This window comes from Branchiostoma belcheri, unplaced genomic scaffold (assembly GCF_001625305.1).
Source record: "Branchiostoma belcheri isolate BF01 breed outbred unplaced genomic scaffold, Haploidv18h27 scaffold1, whole genome shotgun sequence".
Classification (NCBI taxonomy): domain Eukaryota; kingdom Metazoa; phylum Chordata; class Leptocardii; order Amphioxiformes; family Branchiostomatidae; genus Branchiostoma; species Branchiostoma belcheri.
In genome coordinates, this window is record NW_017802379.1 from 11,352,890 (window position 1) to 11,373,974 (window position 21,085).

Below are 21,085 nucleotides of genomic sequence, written 5' to 3' on the forward strand. Positions count from 1 at the left end.
TTTCAGTACACATGACACATTCTTTTACCATTCTGCACAGTTTCCACCTCGCTGTTGCGTACAAAAGAATTTTGGCACCTTTTCCATTTTTTATGCTGCACTACTTTGTACCCGCACTTTTATTCACTACGGATTAGGCCCACGAGTGCTATGTACAGTGACCTTTATTACCCGGAGCACACAAACATACTAGTTGATACAACTTACTCTCCAAGCACAGGTTTAGGCATAGGCTATTTTTTTTTCTTAAACTTCCTTGTAGGCTTTTTTTACGCTTTCTCCTTTATTCTGGTATCTATTTTCGTCAGCCGAAAAATTTACCACAAAGATGACACGGGTTTCGGCATGAAAGTCCATCTGGGTTGGTAAATTACACAATAAAAATTAAACTGTTCTCCAACTCAAGATAATTTTCGTCTGTTGACCGAATCTTTTAGACCAAGGCTTCTGACGAATTTTGACCCACTGCTTCACAAATTCTTTTAACAGTTTAATTTTTTTTTTTACTTAGCAAGAATATCTTTTGCTTACAGGTTGATCCCGATATTCTTAGCTGCGGTTGCTCTGACGCCGCCGGTTGTCATGGTTACCGGCCAGACGCCTACAGAACAAGACCTGCAGCAGGCGGTCTCCCAGGCTAAATCGGAGATGGAGGTTGTAGCGACTGCGAAACTAGTCTCAGGAGGTGAGTATGTGGAACAGACATAGAAACGTACCCCACGTTTGGTATGTATCCATGCCCCATTGCTGTGCCCTTGGGAAAGGCACTTTTCAAATATTTCCTCCCTCGATTTAGGTGAAAAGGAGCACCTAGCTTAGTTTCTCTCAGATTGAGATACAGATACGGAAGTTGGTGTGGTTATACTCGTACTAGCTGGCAATTGATACAGAAACAGATATCTCGTATAATTTCCAGGTCCTGGGCCAGAGGAAAATCAGTTCTCGGGAGCTCTGAACGTGTTGGCTACGGAACACCGCTCCACCCCGATGGCCAAAGAGCTCAGCAGATGTGCCACCGTGTTGGAGAAGGTAGCAGCATACTTCATGGGCAGGTGAGATATCCTGTCTCTTGTGAATGAATTAGAAGACGAAAGTGTGGCCAATTTCTACTCTTTCGAGCCGCCTCCCGAAGCCTGGTAGAAGCTAGCAAGGTGGTCTTGATGTTAGCATTGCTCACTTAGAATCTAAAAATTCTGAATTTGTAACAATATAGTTGATCATTTTGTCGATAGAACTTGTTGGAAATATCACATCGAGGAAGGGGGAGGGGTAATCATATCCGTGATCTTTACTAGGCATTATGGGAAGTGTAAAAATCCTGAATTGACGAGGCACGAAAATTACCGAAAAGTAATTCTTCGTTTGACAGATTTTTTTTTTAATTTCAGTTCCAGTAGTATTAGCTACTCTCTAGCGATGCTGTCCGCCATTGACTCCCAGAGCGTGACAAGCGTCTGTGACGACACCTCCATGAAGCCGATCACGTGTCCCACACCAGCCGTCCCAGAGTTCCGTTCGGCAAACGGCCGTTGCAACAACCGGGACCACCCCCTGTGGGGAAGTGCTGAGCAACCCTTGAGAAGGCTGCTGGAACCAGACTACGGCGACGGTATGCTACACTGCTAGGCTGAATACATCACGCTTTTTGCAGCCCTTCACTTGCAAGCTTCTAGCCTTACTACATCACGCTTCTAGCAGCCCAACAACTGGTCAGGCCTTTAGCCTGTCAACATAACGCTTCTAGCACCCCCCCCCCGCACTGGTCAAGTCCAAAGCCTGACTACATCACGATTTTAGCAAGTTCTTACCCCTCGCGCTTTGCATCCCGGGAATGGGGAAAAGGTGACTGAAGAATATTTTCATGGAAACTGAAATTACTTATTGATCTTATTAGTCCTGCTGGATTTCTGCCTTTTTGAGACCACTTAATTATAGTAACCAATTTTTAAGGCCCACTTCAGACTGGGAACGGTATACTATTTCGAAACACTTCGCCACCGGTAATGGTTCGATTCAGTCAATCCGTTTCCTATCTAAAGTGTGCCTAAACACTAACCCTTGAGTGGTCATTATACTAGGCATATTTGACTGTACAATGCCTGTTGTGACTGCACAATGCCTGTTGTGTTTCCATCATGCTATATAACTGCAACAGCTGAGCAGCACCAAGGACAGTCATAGAAAAGCTAGACACCTGTCACCGCAAACATCTGCGTGCCATCACAGGTCTTCAATGGCTAAGAAGCAGGGTGACCAACGACACGCTGTACAAAGTCAGGTGGTCTCTCTTCGGACATATTCTCAAAATGCCACAAGACACACCTGCACAAAAAGCTCTGGAGTTTTCATTCCTTATCCTATAAAGCTCGCAGGGGGAGACATTGTATCAACCTACTCAGCTTACTGAAGGGAGACCTGAAGCGCAGAGGGCTATGCCCTCCCACAACAGAAAAGAAACTCAAGGAGCTTATGATTAGAGAGCTCGCGAGGCAGAGGACACGGTGGAAAGAGATAAAGAAAGACTGAATGCGGTTACAGGACATTTCCACACGACTGTAGACGCAGAACACAGTAGATGATGATGAATTTGACTGTAAATTACTGTTTTTTTTTCCCAGGCTTCAAGGCACCCCGCACGACTGCGCGTGACGGCGACCCCCTCCCCAGCGCCCGGCTGGTCAGTACCACCATGCACGAGGACCTGCGGAAATCCAGCCAGGTCAACACCCACATGGTCATGCAGTTCGGACAGTTCCTGGACCACGACATCACTCTCACACCCAACTTCCAGGAAGAAGGTTCGCGAACCCAAATAAAATGCATCTCGATTAGTTATGTGACATTTTTTCACCAAATCTAGATATGTCAACTGAAAAAAATATGAATGTGATTGTCATTTATTCCTAGTTTTTAAAGTATTTGTAATATTTTATTGCCTTTTTTAAAATTTAAGATTGGCGCCAAACACCCCTAGAATACCAGAATGTAAGCAAACATATATGCTACAACGTTCTGCACCTGCACATAGTGGTGCCTCCTGAAAAAAAAATTGTTTTCAACCAAATCATATTAACAACTGTAACTGGTACAATGTTTGGCAGGGAATAAACAAAAGGGGTAGGTACACAAACTGAATCCGATTTTAACAGAGTTTTTCCATAATCTATTACATGTTTTTTCTCAGGAGAGTATTATTGAGTGGGGTTGATTAAACGTACTTTGTAAAGAAATGAAACTTTACCTTTTTATCGTCGTAATGCAGCTTTCTTTTTCCTTTCCTTCATGTTTCTTCAGGACTTGACTGTGGCTGCGACTCCGTAGACGAGCACTGTTTCAACATCAACATCCCGTCTGACGACCCTGACTTCTCCGGAAGCCGCTGTTTGGGGTTCGCACGCTCCCGTTCCTGTCCGTACGGAGGGTGCCACATGGGCTGCCGGCAGCAGCTGAACCAGCTCACCGCCTTCGTGGACGCCTCCAACGTCTACGGCTCCTCGGAGGAAGAGATAGAGGAGCTCAGAGAACATGCCGGTAGGTAATACTTACTTGTACTTTGTACTTGTTGAGGTCTCCTCGAGTTAGTCGTTCGAGTGGCCTGCGCACAGAACTCGTCTCTTCCTCAACAGTCCCCTCCACTTCTTCATAGCTGTCTTTCGAGTCATCTTTATCTTATTCTTCACGTTATTGCACTAAAGAAAAAAAAGAGACTCGGTACTGATGATAAGAATGGATTTTAGATTATTACGAATTCTGGACAGTTCACGCGTACTCCATGCCTGGGTTTAAATCTAATAATGAGACTGCTTGCCTGGTCCTAACCCATTAACCCATTCAGGCACAGAACTATATAGGAACGGTTCTAAATACAGTAGGGTAGTGGGTGCTATTGATCATTGGTCTTCGATCATTGCTGTAGATATGATACAGTTATATGCATAAGAGCTACATGCCCAACGGACGAAAAAAGGTTTGCAGCATAACATGCTTCAAGGTCTTTGATCAACTCAACCCTCACTATACCTAAGCCACGAAGGCCTGTGTGCCATTATATGTGGTTACTGTGCAGAAAGGCTCCGTCACTATAATATTGACCGCGTTCCTGGCCCAACAAAAGGATTCGGTTAACTGCTTTACTGTGTTGAGGTTAGGTTGAGACAAAAAGTTGACAAGTTGGGCTATTCTTTGCTGCAGGAGCACCGGAACAAATTCGACGCGCGCGAGCCTGTGAAGACGAAACATTGGCCATTAGTTGTCCCACTGGAGAACAGATCAACATTGTGTTCGCCCTGTACGGCCGGACCTTCCGGGGAATTTGCTCCAACGGTCCCATTCTCACCACCGACTGCCGAAGCCGCAACAGCCGAGCCCGCGTGAGGACTCGCTGCCAGGGGAAGTCCAGCTGCTCCGTGACGGCCTCCAGTAGCGTGTTCGGGGATCCTTGTGCTGGAACCTCCAAGTTCCTGGTTGTTAGATATACCTGCAGCGGTAAGTAGCAATGTCATGAACTTAAGTGCCATGCGAGAACACACACGCACACGCACACACACACACACACACACACACACACACACACAAACAAACAAACAAACACACACATACATACACACACAAACAAACAAACACACACAAACACACACAGAGACCAAAAACAGTACCTTAATTTTTCATGGAGGTAGCAACTACTTCCCTATTTTAGTCTGTACCTCTCTCACCATTCCAATTCTTGCTCTCCTTGTCCCTTATAGGAGGTCGCGGCATGCTGAAATCCAGACTGAACCCCGCGGACGCTAACCAGAAGGAGCTCCTGCCCGCCGCCGTAGAGGAGGGCTTTGCGTGTGATGGATTTAACGGGTCCGAGACGTGCTCGCAGGCCGGGGACGTCCGTGTGAACGAGCAGCCGGGACTGACCTCAATGCACACCGTCTTCCTGCGGGAACACAACAGGATCGCCAGGCGACTCTCCCAACTCAACCCGCGCTGGGACGACGATCGGGTGTTCTTCGAGACCAGGAAGATCGTCGGCGCGCTGATGCAGAAGATCACGTACGGGGAGGACCTTCCTCACGTTCTCGGTCCGGACGCCATGACCAAGTTTCACCTGACCCTCCTCCAGAGCGGGTTCTTCTCCGGGTACGACGCGAGCGTGAACCCCACCATCTCTAACGTCTTCGCCACGGCAGCCTACCGATTCGGCCACAGTCTGGTTCAGAACCTTCTCCTCCGCTTTACTCCTGACAACCAGGACAGCAGATGCCCGATTCAGCTCGGCTTGGCTTTCTTCAATCCGTCCCACATCTTTGACAACGACCAAGGCGGCCCGGACTCCATCCTACGGGGACTGACCGCCCAGGCACAACAGGACTTCGACCGGTTCATGGTCTCGAGCCTGACGAAGCAGCTGTTCGCGGTTCCTCCCGGGTCAGATCGCGGCCTGGACCTGGCGGCGCTGAACATCCAGCGGGGCAGAGACCACGGGCTTCCCGGCTACAACGCCTGGAGGGAGAAGTGTGGCCTGCCCAGAGCCAACAACTTCGACGAACTGGCGTTTGAAATCCCAGACTGTTTCACCCGAAAGAGGCTGGAGAATGTGTACAGGTATATATTTATTATGTAAGACTTGCAAAACAAAAAAATGGTAGACCATTATGTGCCGGTAGATTATACGGTGTTACTGAACATTATACAAGAGCGCCCGCATTTTAGAATACGTGCATATACCTGTAGTTGAAGAGATTGAATTGTCAATTTTTTTTCGGCGAAAAGTGAAGGTGGGGGTTCTGTTGTACCGATTCCGAAAGTGTATTTTCTCTATTTTATCACCATAAGCATGTTAAAAATGTTTCCAGAACGGAAAACAACAACAACTTAGAATTGTGTTGATATATGTCACATGAAGTGGAATAGTGGTTATTATCCATAATAACGTCCAAGAAGAATATATATTGTTTTTGTTTCTTCTCTCTCTCTATCTCTCTCGTTGCCTTTGCGCCACTTAAATAGTGCAAGGAAAGGCAAGTAGATATTTTTTTATTCTTCTAAAAGTTGTGACTTGCTTTTAATAAAGGCCCGAGGTCTTTGAATTCTTGTTTCTAATATTGAATATGTCTCATTTCGCACAGGCATGTGGACGATATCGACGTGTTCGTGGGGGGCCTGGCCGAGGAGTCCGTGCCGGGCGGTGTCGTCGGTCCAACCTTCGCCTGTCTGATCGGCCTGCAGTTCCAGAATCTCCGCAAGGGGGACCGCTTCTGGTTCGAGAATCCCGGGCAGTTTACAGCAGGTTTGCTGTCACATATTTATGAATTTGTCCTCTTGAACACCAGTCAAATACCCTACAAATTTTTGTCAGGAGTAGGTTGGGAGAAAGGTCGGTTTGGTCGCGGCTGGTATTTGTCCAGGTCAGATGTACTACTTTTCGGCTGCGCCAGCCGATAATGTTTCAAAATGCCCAAAGATTTTGGTGTGAACATGAGGAAATTTTAGCCACGTTTTGCTCTGTTTTTTGTAAGGTTTGGCGTGGTTGGCATTAAAATTTGATTTGAATTTAGCTCAAATTCACATGGAAAGGTAGGCGTGGCCTTAATCTGGTCAGACTACTACTGAATTTCGGCTAACCTTGGATCGACTTCCGTTATGGGGATACTAGTAGTTCTTGATTTGTGACAGAGGCATCATCCTCAAATATCCTCTTACATTCTCGGTTCTCTAGTGTAGCCCATGCAATGGTGGACAATATAAACTACAATAGGAGCCAAAGTTTTGCATCATCCATGCTTTAATAAAAGTTACGACCTTGTACTGAACATGTATCATTTGATATTTGTTTAATTCTCTAGGTCAACATCTTTTTTAAATATTCCAGGATTTAATCACACGACATGGTGACGGCACACTCAAGTTTTTCCAACTTATTTTAATACTGCCACCAACACAGGGGACAATGCAGTACTCATTTTCACCTGAGCAAAGTGACGAAAGTCGTGTAAAGTGCCTTTCCCAAGGGCACAAGATCGGTGGCATGTCAGGACTCGAACCCGGGACCTCTTTATTCCGAGTCAAGCACTCTGACATAAGACCCTACGACTTAGTTGACTAGGTCAAATTGCGGAGCAAAAATGTTCTGTGCTACAGAAGATTATAAAGGTCTTGTGTAAGTGAGGGATCTCGGGATGATGATAGTTATTTTCAATTTTGCCCGTTTTTCTGCAGCCCAACTTGCGGAGATCAGGAAGACCAGTCTGGCCCGGATCCTGTGCGACAACACGGACGGCACCACACACATGCAGCCGGACGTCTTCAGCCTGCCCACACAGCCGGGGAACGAGAGGGTGGCGTGCTCCTCTCTGTCCCAGATGGACCTGACCAAGTGGCAGGAGTAGGGGGGTGTCTCTCGTGCAGGGCACAGCTAATTAGTATTTCGTGCTCCTATTGAAATGCTATGTTAACATAGATAAAAAAAGATATAAGCTGCCAAATAAAGAAGATCATGAGATTTAGACCATGACAATACACTTTACAAGGTAGTCTGACCCCTACATTGTCAATTTGATTTAAAATTTTAGGATTTCTTACGACAGAACGTGACTCTTCCAGCCAAAACAAGTTTGTTTTTACTGTAAATAACTTTTAACCCCATTATAGCCTCTGACCAGAGGCAAACAGACCAATGTATTCAGTTTTGCCGGGCCGTTCAAACTGGCCTAAAAGTCAGATATGGGGATTTTCTTCTTACATAATCTGTGGTGGTTCTTACATATTTACGAAGAACATCCCTATATCTCATGTCCTGCCAAACTGATTTGTATTTTTGAAAGCCTAAGAGTTAGTTTTTATGGTTCTTTACACAAAATAGAAAGATTCTAAGAGGAACCCTCCCAAGTGGAAATGAGAATATTGATCAACATATTCCACGAAAAAAAAAAAGACTATTTACAGTTGGTTTGGATTTCTTATAAAAAAATACAAAAAAAAAGACACTCGTGACAGCAAGTTTTAATCTGCGATAATTTTTTTAAAAGGTAATTTTAAACACCTCAATCCTTGGTTGATAACTCTGGCATTTAAAGGCATGGCTATTTCTTCTTCTCTAGAGCTGGTATTAGGTACTTAGTAGTTCGTAAGTCAACAAGTTTATTAGGCAGATTTGTTCTTGTCACAGAATATGAATGTCTAATAAATGTGTTATATTTCCCTTTTTTATGTATGCCGAAAAATGACAATATGTTACAGATGCATTTACTTTATTTGTTGCTGATTTAAATATTCTATGAATGGGGTATGGGGTCTCCGAGTTGATTGTTTTTGTTCACATTAGGTAAGTGCTGTACATAGGCTTAGAAGAAACTACGGCCTCCAAAATATATTCAGCATAAATTTACAATCGGGTATAATTTCAAGCAGAGGTATATAAGAAGAAAGCTATAATATTTACTCTTACTACCTGGCGTGATCCAGAAAGATCTGAGGATGGAAGGAAGACCATTGATCTGAGCAGGCACTTTTGATCAATTGCTTACGTCACGTATCAGTTAAATCTCGTGTGAATAAGGTCACGTGTTTGTAAACCGTAACTCTCGCGAGATCACGTTGTGAAGTGATTGTTCGTTCATTATCCTGATGAAGGCGACAGTGGTGGTCGAAAATTTGATCGCTCTGTAACCCTTGTGTTGGAATAAAGTTCAACGCTTTACTATGATCTGAGCAGGTTTTAGCTGGGTGATCCTCATTTACTGCTAATCTACGACAATGATTATCAGAAAAAAACAACAGGCAAACCAAAAACATCGCCAAAAGCATTGACTTTCACGTCTATTCCTTTTATTTTCCTTGGTTACATAACAGGTATTTAGTGGATATATGTATCTTTTATAAGTTTGCGTACAGTTCTAAAATTAAATCTTAAGCAAAAGCAGTACAACAAACACTGCTTGTACTGTTGGGGTCTTAAAGTTAAACTTCTGCAATTGGAATAACTTATTCAAATTGGATAAACTGCAATTGGATAGCACTTATTCAAAGCATATAGATGTCGTAATCACACGTAGTTATCACATGTAAGAATGTACATGTACATGTACTAACCCCATATAGCTTTGGGAACTATTTTCGGAATAGGTATAAGTTTACTTAGTTTTGAACTCGATGTTAATGTCCATGTCTCCATGTACATGTAGTACTTGTATCTGTTAGATAGTGATTTTGTCCCAATCATCTGCTTATCTGCCAAGCACTTAATGTCAATATGTGAATATTAGTATGAATAAAGAGGGAAGGATAAATATTGATAAAGTACTTACCAACCTAGGGAAAAGTTTGCTTACAGTGTAATGTCTGCTGTAATAAGTTGCTTTAGGTATTTATCAATAGCATCTTTAAGAAGTGCCCTATACGTCAACTATGTTAACGTAAGTTATATGACTACCGTTGCCACCTTTAAGACATTTAATCTTACTCTTATGACATCTTAAATATTGACACTGCTGTTGGTATATTTTAGCTTGATCAATTGATATATTGTACTACATTATCAGATAAGGTTATCTCCTTTCTTTCCTAGTTTTCTATATTCTTATATTCTATATTTATATTCATTTATTTTAGCATGATCAGCGTCATCTGTGGTGTATTACACCAGGTTTTTCCAATTACAGATTCTCAAGCAGGTCACCGATGTATATTATTGTATTTTTTCTAGGTTACATTTCTAATGACTGTTCCTAGCTACTCCATGTCAAATGCACATATGCATGCAGATATGGTAACTATTGATACATACATTTCTACGGCTTTAGGTACATTTTCTGCCATTTACAACATTACTTTTGTTCCCACTTCTACAACTCCTTTATACTATTATATATAATTATAATGTTTTTTTCTGTGCGATTAACATATTCAATAGCTGGAAGTAAGGTCTAAACATCTACATGTAGATTAATAATACTGTCTTATTTATCATCAGCAGTGGTTTACGTGAACAGGTAGCTTTCAAGTCTTGAGTACGGTCTTCATTCTGTTCAAAGAGAGAAAAGTCGTATTTAAATCGAACTGCTTTTCAGAAACATGCCTAATTATTTTCAAAGATCACGTAAAAATATCAAGACCATTAATCAAGACAAAAGAAGTAAAACAGTCATAAATTTTTACTTTTTTATTACCCATTCTAATCAGTGCAGAGTGAACCTGATCTTAACATCGTATAACGATGATCTTCGGTTCAATATGTCACATCAATTCCCCTCGCTTAATTACACATACATACCCTTATCAAATACATTATACATAATACACGGTACATTATTGTCAAAAAGTAGAAAATCTCTAGGAGGAATTCAACAAGAATCTGTTAACTGCAGTCTTGAACTTAGTCATGTTTGGACCGCCATTACATTACTAAAACTTCTCCCTGAAAATATTTGTCCTTCTAAACCCAAAACCTTATAATTTTATAAAAACGACCGATGTCTATACCATATCTGAATATATCATAACTTTTTGAGGGGCGAAACATTTTAAACATATTAAAAACAACATTTACATTGCAAATGTTCGCCACCACCGTAAAAAAAGAATGAATGACTGGCTAATAGTAGATATTCAAACAAAAAGCAGACCATAAGCTCGAATTAGATCCTGGGTCAAAAAAAAATTAAAACTCTAACCTATACGCCATCAAACATTATGGTGCTGACGGACCGTTCTAATATACTTTTAGAGTTCTTTGTTCTGTAATAAGGCAATGACTGTTTCGAATGGCAACGGTCGTATCATCATCATGCCTTCGGATTAATTTTCGGTGACGTACACTCCAATACACAGTACCGTGGGACCAGCGTCTTTCTCTAAGGCCATGTTGATTTGATTATATGGATGACATCCTCCGGGAGCCCCAAAACTGATGCGCGCGTGCGAATAAAAAAAAAGTTTTGCAAAAAAAAAAGTTGTTTTCATTATGAAATCTACGTGGTCATGAGGGTTGAGCAAATGGCACAGAATATGGTTTGGCGAATAATCTAGTCTTCAAGTTCATTTTTTTTTTACAATTTCGTCTTTTTTCGTTTGATTTTGGCATTCTACGACATTGGTATAGTTTTTATTATTTTTTTATGTAACTTATGGTATATTTTTGCTCATTTTGCAACTGTTTTGTACGATTTACAGTATGGTTGAAAACTTTTTTTTTGGAAACGGCCGAAAATTCATGCGCGCGCGGATGTCATCCATATAATCAAATCAACATGGCCTAACTTTGACAAAGATGTAGCCTGTGGTCGTCCCACGAGGCGGACATTATCGAGGGCGTAGACCATGAAGCCATTTGACTGATTAAAATTACTGTTTTGACGATACTCACCACATCGGGGGACAAAGGTCACGTATGATGCGGGCGGCGAGTCCGCAGGCATCCCGAACACCGAAGACACGGTCCGCGCCACCGGCGATAGCTGTCAGTACAGCTGTGTTGACATGTCCCATCCCCACACCGCACAGCCAGAATCCTTCGGCCCGGGCAGCGTCTGCCTGTCCTACCGCGTTATCGTCCGACTAATGAAAAAAAAGACTAGCTTAAGTGCAATGTGAACCATGTAACACCTTTAGTGCACTTTGCACCAAGTAACATCTAGTGTCAGTACAGTAAACCAGTCAGAATTGCGATGATAAAGAGGACAGACGGTCATCGAAACGTCGGCTAGTAAAACTAAATGGTTGTGATCAAAGAACTTTGCTATTTATTCATTTACCAACCTGATGAAATTGCTTACGGATTGAAACATGTTATTTAATCAAGACATACATTTAAAACCTGCAATTTTTGGCGTCCACAGTACGCCTTGATCACGGAGTGACCAGAGAGTTTTGAGAGGTACGTTTTTTTTACCTTTTCAAATCACCTCTTGGTGACACATGTAGATACTCTAGTTAATGTGATTCATACGTGACCTATGAACTTCTTTAACAAATATGACCAAGTTTTTGTCAGATATTTATTCATTCACAAAGGCATTGTTTCGTCAGGAACTGAAAAAAAAACATTAAAAAGCCTTGAAAAGCCCTAAAAAAAATCAGCACTAAAAACAGCACTAAAAAGCCTTCACATACAGAAATACTACACCATGGAATTCTTTACCACATTGGTTGCAAACATTGTCACCACATGAGAAGTTTAAACAAGGCCTACTAAAGCACATGAGGGACATGGATAAGTAAAACACATGTAAATATAACTATGTAATGTAAATGTGTATATAATAAAATGTTGATGTATTGTCATGTTTATGTACTCTCTCCAGGAATAATAGCTGACACCCTTAGGCGGGCAACTATATATATAAAGGAGAGTTTTTCCAAAAAAAAACCCCTCAAATTCTTGTAAGGCCATGTTGATTTGATTATATGGATGACATCCTCCGGGAACCCCAAAATTGATGCGCGCGTGCGAATAAAAAAAAGTTTTGCAAAAAAAAAGTTGTTTTCATTTTGAAATCTACGTGGTCATGAGGGTTGAACAAATGGGACAGAATATGGTTTGGCGAATAATCTGGTCTTCAAGTTCATTTCTTTGCAATTCCGTCTTTTTTCGCTTGATTTTGTCATTCTACGACATTGGTATGGTTTTTTTGTAACTTACGGTATATTTTTGCTCATTTTGCAACTGTTTTGTACGATTTACAGTATGGTTGAAAACTTTTTTTTTTGAAACGGTCGAAATCCGCGCGCGCGGATGTCATCCATATTATCAAATCAACATGGCCTAAAAAAATAAAAGTCCCCCACCTCTCCGTCTGTTATAATCACTGCTGCACGGGGAACGTTCTCACGGAAATCCGTCTGGACAAACACAGGAAAACAACAAAACTGATTTAGAGGAGAAACACATGCTATTACACTTGCACTTTTCAACAACATTTTTGTTTCTTGTAGCATCTCAGTTAGATTTTATCATGACGTTCAGAATAGGGTTAAGATGTAGTACTAAATTGATAAAACAACCCAATAGATTCTAGTACTAATATCAACAATATCTTCTTGTTAAAATTTCACACAAAGGTATCACACATGCACTTAAAGGGGTTAATTTTGGTGATGAGGTATAAGTTACTTATACATGTATGCAGAATAGGTTAGAGAATTAGTCTAAGAATAGGCCAGAATATATGATTACACAAATGTATTACGGTTATCATTATTATCATTAGAGAACTTACAGAATTATTAAAACTAAAATATGTCAGATATCATAAGGCTCATATCAGAAAGCAACTTGGAGAAATGGTTTTTCCAAGTGTTTAGTCTATCATCCCCCTGGATAAATAGGACTCCAGACTTCTTTCCAGCCAATTCACGGATCAATTCAATTTCATAGGATCTTTAAAACGTGCAGGACAAATAATCATATGGTGATCCTACCGTGGCCGTCATGTAGCTGATAGCGCCGCCAGTATCGCTCAGACCTCCCGTGAACATCAGGTGGTTAATGGTGCCCATCAGAGCGGGGTCCGTCAGCGCGTAGGTGCCAATGCGGAGGTACGTAGTCGGGACACAGTCGTACGTGATGACTCCAATCTACGGAACGATTTAGAAACAAAAAAAAAAGTTTTGAACTTCCAGCAAACTTTCGGAAGCTTGAGGAACACATTGAATATATCTTTGAGATCGTTGTGGGTGGGTAGATATAAAAGGGCATCGGAGTGTCCCGTCTAAAAAAAAAGAAGAAAAAAACCTGCAAAATTACAAACTACAATGGATTGATCGAATGGTAACGTCTCTCGATACTTGGTACTTCATTTACTGGGATATCCATTAGTTGCAAAAACAACTGCAAAAGCAACTTATCTGCCTGGATTCCAAAACACATAACGTTACACAATCACATATATGTAAAGGCGACAACATTACACTGCTATACAGCATACATACAGAATGGTTACTTATAATACACTCACTTGTGTTACAGTGATTTTGTCTACGTTGTTTCTACACCGATGTCCTGATCTAACACTGTCCTTTGTTCGTGAATGTTGTAGATGTGATGATGTTGTGAATGTTGTAGATCTGACAACATACAGCAATCGACACTCACCTCGACACTCACACACTCCTCGATGAAGCACTCAATTAACTCAACGATGAACCGTCTGATCCGGTAGAAATCATACATCGACAGGCTCGACGAAAGGTCGACGACGATCACGATGTCAATTGGGCAGGTCCTCTTTTCAGGCGTGGGTCTACGTCTGCCTGGGTTTACGTCTGTAAGTAAATAGATAATATCTCATTTTATCACGAACACAACGACTATGTCTATAGTAACCACATAGACCTGACTTTGCATACCATGACTTGTCTTTGAAAGATTTGAAATATTTTTGGGCGTTGTGGAGCGAACATCCGGATGTTAGTCTCATTGATATGTCTGTAATAAGAAGTGAGTGGGACTTAGTGCACTTCTTCTTCCGTTTAACCGTATGCCAGCATTTGACACCGAGACATAGGCTTCCACGGTGTACCACACCGTCTTGCAAGGTGTGCTAAAATATCTAACTACTAGTAGGTTTACAATGCACCGTGTCTTGGGCAAATGTATTCCAATATGTAACTATGAAAAGACTCACCAAACACAGGGTCCTGACAAGTGTGGCCGCAGCCATTGGAGCAGCAGAGTTGTCCCATGGGGCAGGAATCTTTAGTACAGAGCTCCACACATATCCCCACCTGGTCTTCTCGTACCTCAGGACACCGACCTGCACAGCAAGGGCCAATGTTATTGTTATGTAGGTTATGTTGGGTAAGGTTAGGTTAGGTTAGGTTAGGTTAGGTTAGGTTAGGTTAGGTTAGGTTAGGTTAGGTTAGGTTAGGTTAGGCTAGGCTAGGTTAGGCTAGGTTAGGTTTGATTAGGCTAGGCTAGGTTAGACTAGGCTATGCTAGGTTAGGTTAGGAAACGCTAGATTAAATTAGGTTAGGCTAGGTTAGATTAGGTTAGGTTAGGTCAGGTTGGGTTAGGAAAGGCAAGGTTAGGCTAGGTTAGGTTAGGTTAGGTTAGAATAGGTGAGGTTAGATGAGGAAAGGCTAGGCTGGGTTAGACTAGGCTAGGTTAGTTTAGGTTAGGTTAAAAGGTTAGGTTAGGTTAGGTTAGGTTAGGAAAGGCTAGACTGGGCTAGGCTAAGTCCGAACCAGTTACTACAGTCTTGTATCAGTTAGCAACATTGCCCAGATTTGAATATTTTTGCTTGGACAAACAAATTTCAATGACATGAACTACAATATTGTCATAATTTGAAAAATGAGCATAAAAAATAAATATTCCCCGGCAATAGTGCTTCTGTGTGATTGTAATGGACATGGAACATAGCAGTCGAGCATTTTATAATGACCCCTGTCAGAGATTGCAATGTTTTCTAAATCCGCATGTAAAAATCAAAGCTTATTCTCTCTAACAGAATACCTATATTATTAGGACAGCACACAGCCCAGCGGTCCAACGGATCAATTTCGCAGTAGTGAGTTCGAGGACAGTCTTGCCGAGGCACGGTCCGCCCACAGGAGATAGGCAGGTAGGGGGCACCAGACGGACAGTAAGGGCCTGTATCTGTGAAGATGAGGAACGGCCTTTAAATTTTAATCACTTCTTCTTCTAAAGGTCTCATACGCAAAAAAATTGTAACTCAATCCAATGTAGAGAGATTAAAAACTGTCAGACTTTCAAGTAGCATCCATTCCTTTTTCTTAGTGACAGAGGAAAACTTACCAAGGAAATTGTCATATGGAAAGTAGTGGATGCTACTTACAACGTCTGATGGAGTGAATATTCAATCTCTATTTAGTCACCTGAGTTACAATATCCTTGCAAAATCTCATTACCTTGATGTTTAGCCTTTTATCGGCACGTATAGGTCTCATTATGTCATGTAAAGCAAACAAATAAAAACTGAAAGGCCGCATTTACGATACATCTCCAGTATTCATACAATTTCACAGACCTTCTGTATCTTTACAATCCATGTAGACCGTTCTATATCATCGTTTCGTAGAAACTGACTGTCCTGACTGACTGTTGTTTCAACCTATGTGAAAATGTGGTGTGTTGTTGAATGTAAATGATGTAAACTGAAATGAATCTTCTCGTACATACGTCCGCAGGTCTTCCTACACTCCGCCAGAGTTGCAAAGTTGTTGTCGTTAGGATCGCAGCCTCCCCAGTTGAACAGCTCACACTGGCCGGTCACGCTGTTGTAGAACCACCGTGGGATGATAGCCCTACAGGGTCCCACCTTTTTGGGCTGCTGGCAGGGGTCAACTGTAACACATTTTTGGGTAACAAGATCATTCATGTATAGATGTATTTCATTACACAACCCCCATCCACAAGGCGCCAGATCAACCAGGAAACCTAAAAGTATACTGATGCGAACTAAAATCACATTAATATACTTTAACCTTCTAGTACTTACTTTTACAGGTTCTTTCACAATCCGCCAGAGTTGCAAAGTTGTTGTCGTTAGGATCGCAGCCTCCCCAGTCGAACAGCTCACACTGGCCGGTCAGGCTGTTAAAGTACCACCGTGGAATGAGAGCCTCACAGGGTCCAACCTTCTTGGGCTGCTGACAGGGGTCAACTGTAGCAGGTTAAGAAGTAACAGGTAACTAACACATATTTTTGGGAATCTACTCAACTCAGGCAATTGTTCCTGGTATTCTGAGACCGCTAGGTTGACAGAAATACCCCATTGAAAGCACACATGTACAATGAAATCTTTCAAACACCCCAGAGCAAATCTGACCCTTGAAAGTAACCTCTATCATATCCTCAATACTTTGTTTTTTGGGGCTTTTGAACTGACGCACCCCCCCCCCCCAGCTTATACATTTTAAGATATAAAAAAGTTATTTAAAATGATGCATGTGTAAGCGGGAGCCCCCGCTTTATACTTCTTCAGCTCCTGCTCCCCTACAGCCTGTCAAAACCTGCTATGACCTGCAATGTCTTGATAGAGCCTCTCAGACACTTAAGCTTCTAGGGAGGCTAAGTTTGTTGTTTTGAGGGCACGACCCCCGACCTCTGGACCAGGAAAGAGTTAATAGGTAACCGGCAAGGGTATACGTCACCCAAGACGCTGTTGCTAAGCAGCCAGCAGCCCGTCACCGGCCGGTTCCGCCCCTCGGCCCCGGCCGGGCTATCCCCTTGGGCCACTTGCCCACGCGCTAGATAAGGTGACAGGATTAGGTCATTAGATAAACGATACCCCACAGTGCACGCGGACCTTGAATTGAGTTATGTACCTAAATATGTTCTCAGTACTCATAATAGGTATTCCTTTTGCGAACTATGTATCTTTTCTCTCGTATTCTTGCATATGTACGATGTAAATGTTAGCCGGATTCCCGTTCGTATACAGTATTGTAAGAGTACCTTTGTCGACTGTCTGCCCAGTGATGGACAGGACAGATGTTTGGACTGCAGTATCCCGGCTTCGAGCCACCCTCCCGACATATCGGGTCACCAAGGTCTAAGGACTCAATTAGTCAATAGAGATAAGGATCACGATAGTGGCCTATGGGCCGGACAACCTGTTATTCTTGTCAAGCTGGGATCCAGGATAGCGTTGTACCAATGGAAACAGAAGGAAAACTCATTGTAACGTACAGAACAGTACTTATGATTTCTATTTTTATACTTGTGGGCTAAGTGGATGTTGGAACAGCAGAAGGAACATGATTGTAACCTTGTACCTAATCCTGAACCGGTGGAAAGGAAAGGCTGGCACCTGTTGCGCTCCCCTACAACAGGGTGGGCTAGTCCAGAAACTTTGACAAGCACATTGGACCTTACGATATAAAAGTTTCGGGTGGGCTAACCCTCTCGAAATCCGAGGGGTAAGGCTTTCGGTGCCCTACTTTGACCAAAGTTCATGAACCCGAGTTCGTGACCCCAGGGTCACTCACGAAAAATGAGAAAATAATCATTTGACAGGTAGTTCGAGCATTGTCTAGACGAAAACTGCCAGTGAAAGTATCCAATTTTGACACGTTTTACATATCTTCTCCGTCCAATCCCGACGAAGTACCTCACGTGATTTTGACACAACTTTGACAAAGATTACCAAATTTGGGGGGATGGGAGTGGACAGAACTTTGAGAGCATAAAAATGGTTGTCTCTCGGAAACCACAGAGAGACTGGAGAATTTGGTAAGACCTTGAAGAGAGAAGCCGGAGAGAAGCCAGAGACTTGGTGAGAACTAGAGAAGCCAGAGACTTGGTGAGAACTTGAGAAGCCCGAACACCTCTGTGACTTGAGCCTGCTAGACTTACGCTAGGACCAGCCAGCTTTTCCGCCACCGACTGTTGCACTTCCAACATCCCGCCGGCCGTGGACTTTGCAAATAAAATCTTGGAACGGGAATTGGCTGACTTGTCGTGGTTCTTCCTGACGTCCCACCGGCCAGCACACAGCGGGGACGTCAGCCCCGTCTGACGTGTCCTTACATCTTGGCGCTGCGAAGCAAGGATTCGAATCAGACGAACGAACACCAACGCGGGGACCCGAAAAGAAGATACACAAGCGACTGATAAAAGGTGGGTGTTCCTGTTGTGGGGTTACGGGGTGCCGTTACACAGCCTTTCCCAGTCGCTTGAAGTGTTCGCATAGCAGTGCTATCGTAGGTGGTTTTAGTTAGCTAGATCCTTTTTGTAACTGTAAAATGGCCATCCTGTTGTTAGGGCTACTGTTTGTTGTAATTGATGATTGGGTTAGGGAACATCAGGAACGATATCGCTTCGTCCACACCATCCCTCGCTGTTTAGTTCCTAGGGATAAGGATCAAGTGGCGGAAGATGATCCAATCATCTCGGACACAACTGACACAGATCCTAGTAGGGCTAGGGCCAGTGAGTCCCGCATTAGATGACAGTAAAGACGACAGACCGTCCCCCCCCCCACGGCCATTGACGGTTCCGTCGAACATTCTCTACGTGTTAATGGCGTGGTTTTGTTGATGATCATCTCTAGCCCTCCGATATATAGCGGTGGGCCAAGAGACTTCTGTAAATGGACTGAACGAGTATTTGAAACGTTATGTGCATTTGAATGACGAAGCTGTTTAAGGCACATCGCCAAAACAGTTGATTACTTAAGTTTAGTTAAGAAAATGTCCTAGGCCCGACTCGCGACGGCGGCTCCTGCGTGCAGCCTTGAACCTGAGCGTGTCGACTTGGGGGTGATACGCGTCTACACCCAAATCGGGCTCGCGTACGCTGCCCGGCCGGCTTGCGAAGGTCAGGGTGGGAGCAGTCGGCCGAGACGAGCCGGGACTATCCGAGTACGTTGTGATCAGTGAACCGATGAAAATAGAGTTTGAAGATAGGATGTTAGTTTTCGGCGGCAGCTTTCCCTGCTAGCAATCTGATCTGTCGATCGCCGCTCATGGGCGTAAAGACTAAATTAGGTCCGCGCTCGCAGCAGCTAGTCATGTAACCCTACACCCAAACGGGCGGGACTCAGGCAAACTGCATCGTGGTGGTGAAGGCGATCGGATGGGGAACTCTGTCGGGGCCGACCCGTTGAGTGTCCGGGATTCTGATGAGATTTTTAATTTGATGAATGTTGTCATTCGCTCACAGATTGAGTGAAGTGATGGCGAAATTGATGACTAACCCTAGTGGACAGTTTCCCCTTCGCGAAACTTGACCTGCCGTTGGTTGCTCAGGGGTGGACGAAACCGATACGGTTCCCATCCATAGTGGCTAGTTGTGTAACCCAAGACCCCTAAGAGGCGGGATACAGGCGAACTACGGCGGCAACGGTGGTCAGGTGGGGATTCAGTGTTCTAGGGTGTAGTAGACGCGTGGGCCCGCAGAAGGGGCGCGTCCGAAACTTTAGTTGTAGTAAGAGTTGGATCGTAATCTTAGATGGAAAACCGACATGGACTGTTTATTATCGACATGAGTTCTGGAAACCGATTCTAATTCGTTTATTTTGGTTTTTGTTTGTATCCGTATCTTTGGTTCTATTGTATTTTGTACTGGGCCCTATGGAAATCAATGGGTCAAAATTGAACTAGGCTACCCAGTAGTCACCAGCGCAGGTGGGAGCTAATGTCATCCGGCGTGGGGTCTCCCCTGTTCGGTCAACAGTTCACAGATCTCCCTCTTCTCAGGGAAACTGCACTGTTTTCCTTGTGTTTTCTATCCATCTGTCCTTCTCAGCTGCTGTCCGCACTGAATACCACACCTTGATTGAATGTAAAAAAGTGTCAGGACTCGTCTCTGCTGTAGGAGTCGCGAGCCTCCATAGTTACTGTCGCCAGGTTCAAGACCAGGCCTCCAGATATTTCACGTGTTTCCGTTTTATTAACCTAAATAGATTGAGGTGTGTTGCTTAATAAGATGGGGATTTACTAATCCCTTAGATCGAGGTTCACTAACTGATTAAGTTGAGGCTTACTAACTACTAATTAGGTTTATTGTTGGTTAGGACATATTACGGATCAACTAGATATGTAGGCGACTGGGCTAGGGCTTGTGTATGCGTGTACCCTGTTTCCTCCGCTGCAGGACACCGTCGCCGCCCCTGAGTCGTCCTGTGGATGTCGTCTCAACGGTACTCCAGCCAGAGCTCCCGTGCGAACTCCCGTCCGATCCCGTCGTCGTACCGTCCCTGCACCGCCACGATCGTGACGAAGCGCCGCGAACGTCCGCCCGGTGCTGTCGTCTCCGTCCTACAGTCCGCGCACGAGTCTCCGCTCCTTCCTACCGGAGGTGGAACCTGAGCTGTCGTTTCCGGTCAAGTCAAGTCAATGCAACAGATTATCGCTCTCAGCTTGACCTGTACCTCTGCCACTTCTCAATACTCGCACAAGGCACTGCGAACTTTCGTCTCCGCTCCCAGCGCAGCTCGGATTCGGCACAAACTGAGAACGAGTCGTCTTGCTCTCCTTGTAGCGCCTGTCTGGTGTTCCAGATAAGCGACAGCCAGACGAACCTCAAGCCGCCTCATCTCGTCGTTGAAGCCGCCGTGGGTGCCCTTCTCGGCGTCCCCTAGGCGACCGTGGATGAAGTCGCCCGCGTCCCGACCTCCGCGTGGACTGTGCA

The 21,085-nt window shown here is 43.6% G+C and overlaps 2 protein-coding genes across 2 annotated transcripts in view; one reads left to right on the forward strand and one right to left on the reverse strand.

The window, feature by feature from the left end:
* Window positions 1-345: 345 nt before the first annotated feature.
* LOC109475354 (myeloperoxidase-like) lies at window positions 346-7,379 on the forward strand. The gene is made up of 10 exons (XM_019775997.1): window positions 346-365; window positions 534-685; window positions 917-1,052; window positions 1,395-1,609; window positions 2,619-2,798; window positions 3,295-3,531; window positions 4,192-4,485; window positions 4,746-5,595; window positions 6,120-6,280; window positions 7,210-7,379. Exons 1-10 carry the CDS (start codon window positions 346-348, stop codon window positions 7,377-7,379), a joined length of 2,415 nt encoding a protein of 804 aa, XP_019631556.1.
* Window positions 7,380-8,800: 1,421 nt separating this feature from the next.
* LOC109475460 overlaps window positions 8,801-21,085 on the reverse strand; it is a 35,179-nt gene continuing 22,894 nt past the window's right edge. The window contains exons 20-28 of the mRNA XM_019776105.1: window positions 16,449-16,613; window positions 16,130-16,294; window positions 15,443-15,586; window positions 14,613-14,741; window positions 14,081-14,250; window positions 13,408-13,563; window positions 12,775-12,828; window positions 11,354-11,544; window positions 8,801-10,012 (exon numbers count right to left, since the gene is read on the reverse strand). Of these exons, the coding sequence (XP_019631664.1) occupies window position 10,012; window positions 11,354-11,544; window positions 12,775-12,828; window positions 13,408-13,563; window positions 14,081-14,250; window positions 14,613-14,741; window positions 15,443-15,586; window positions 16,130-16,294; window positions 16,449-16,613 (1,175 nt within the window). The 3' untranslated portion in view covers window positions 8,801-10,011. The remainder of the gene's footprint in view (window positions 10,013-11,353; window positions 11,545-12,774; window positions 12,829-13,407; window positions 13,564-14,080; window positions 14,251-14,612; window positions 14,742-15,442; window positions 15,587-16,129; window positions 16,295-16,448; window positions 16,614-21,085) is intronic.

What these genes read in the sequence shown, in the direction of transcription:
- LOC109475354 (XM_019775997.1), top strand. Translation starts at nt 346, where the DNA reads ATGAAAGTCCATCTGGGTTG. An exon ending in AGGCTGGAGAATGTGTACAG is followed by an intron (nt 5,596 to 6,119) that starts GTATATATTTAT and finishes CATTTCGCACAG; the next exon opens with GCATGTGGACGATATCGACG. An exon ending in TCCCGGGCAGTTTACAGCAG is followed by an intron (nt 6,281 to 7,209) that starts GTTTGCTGTCAC and finishes GTTTTTCTGCAG; the next exon opens with CCCAACTTGCGGAGATCAGG.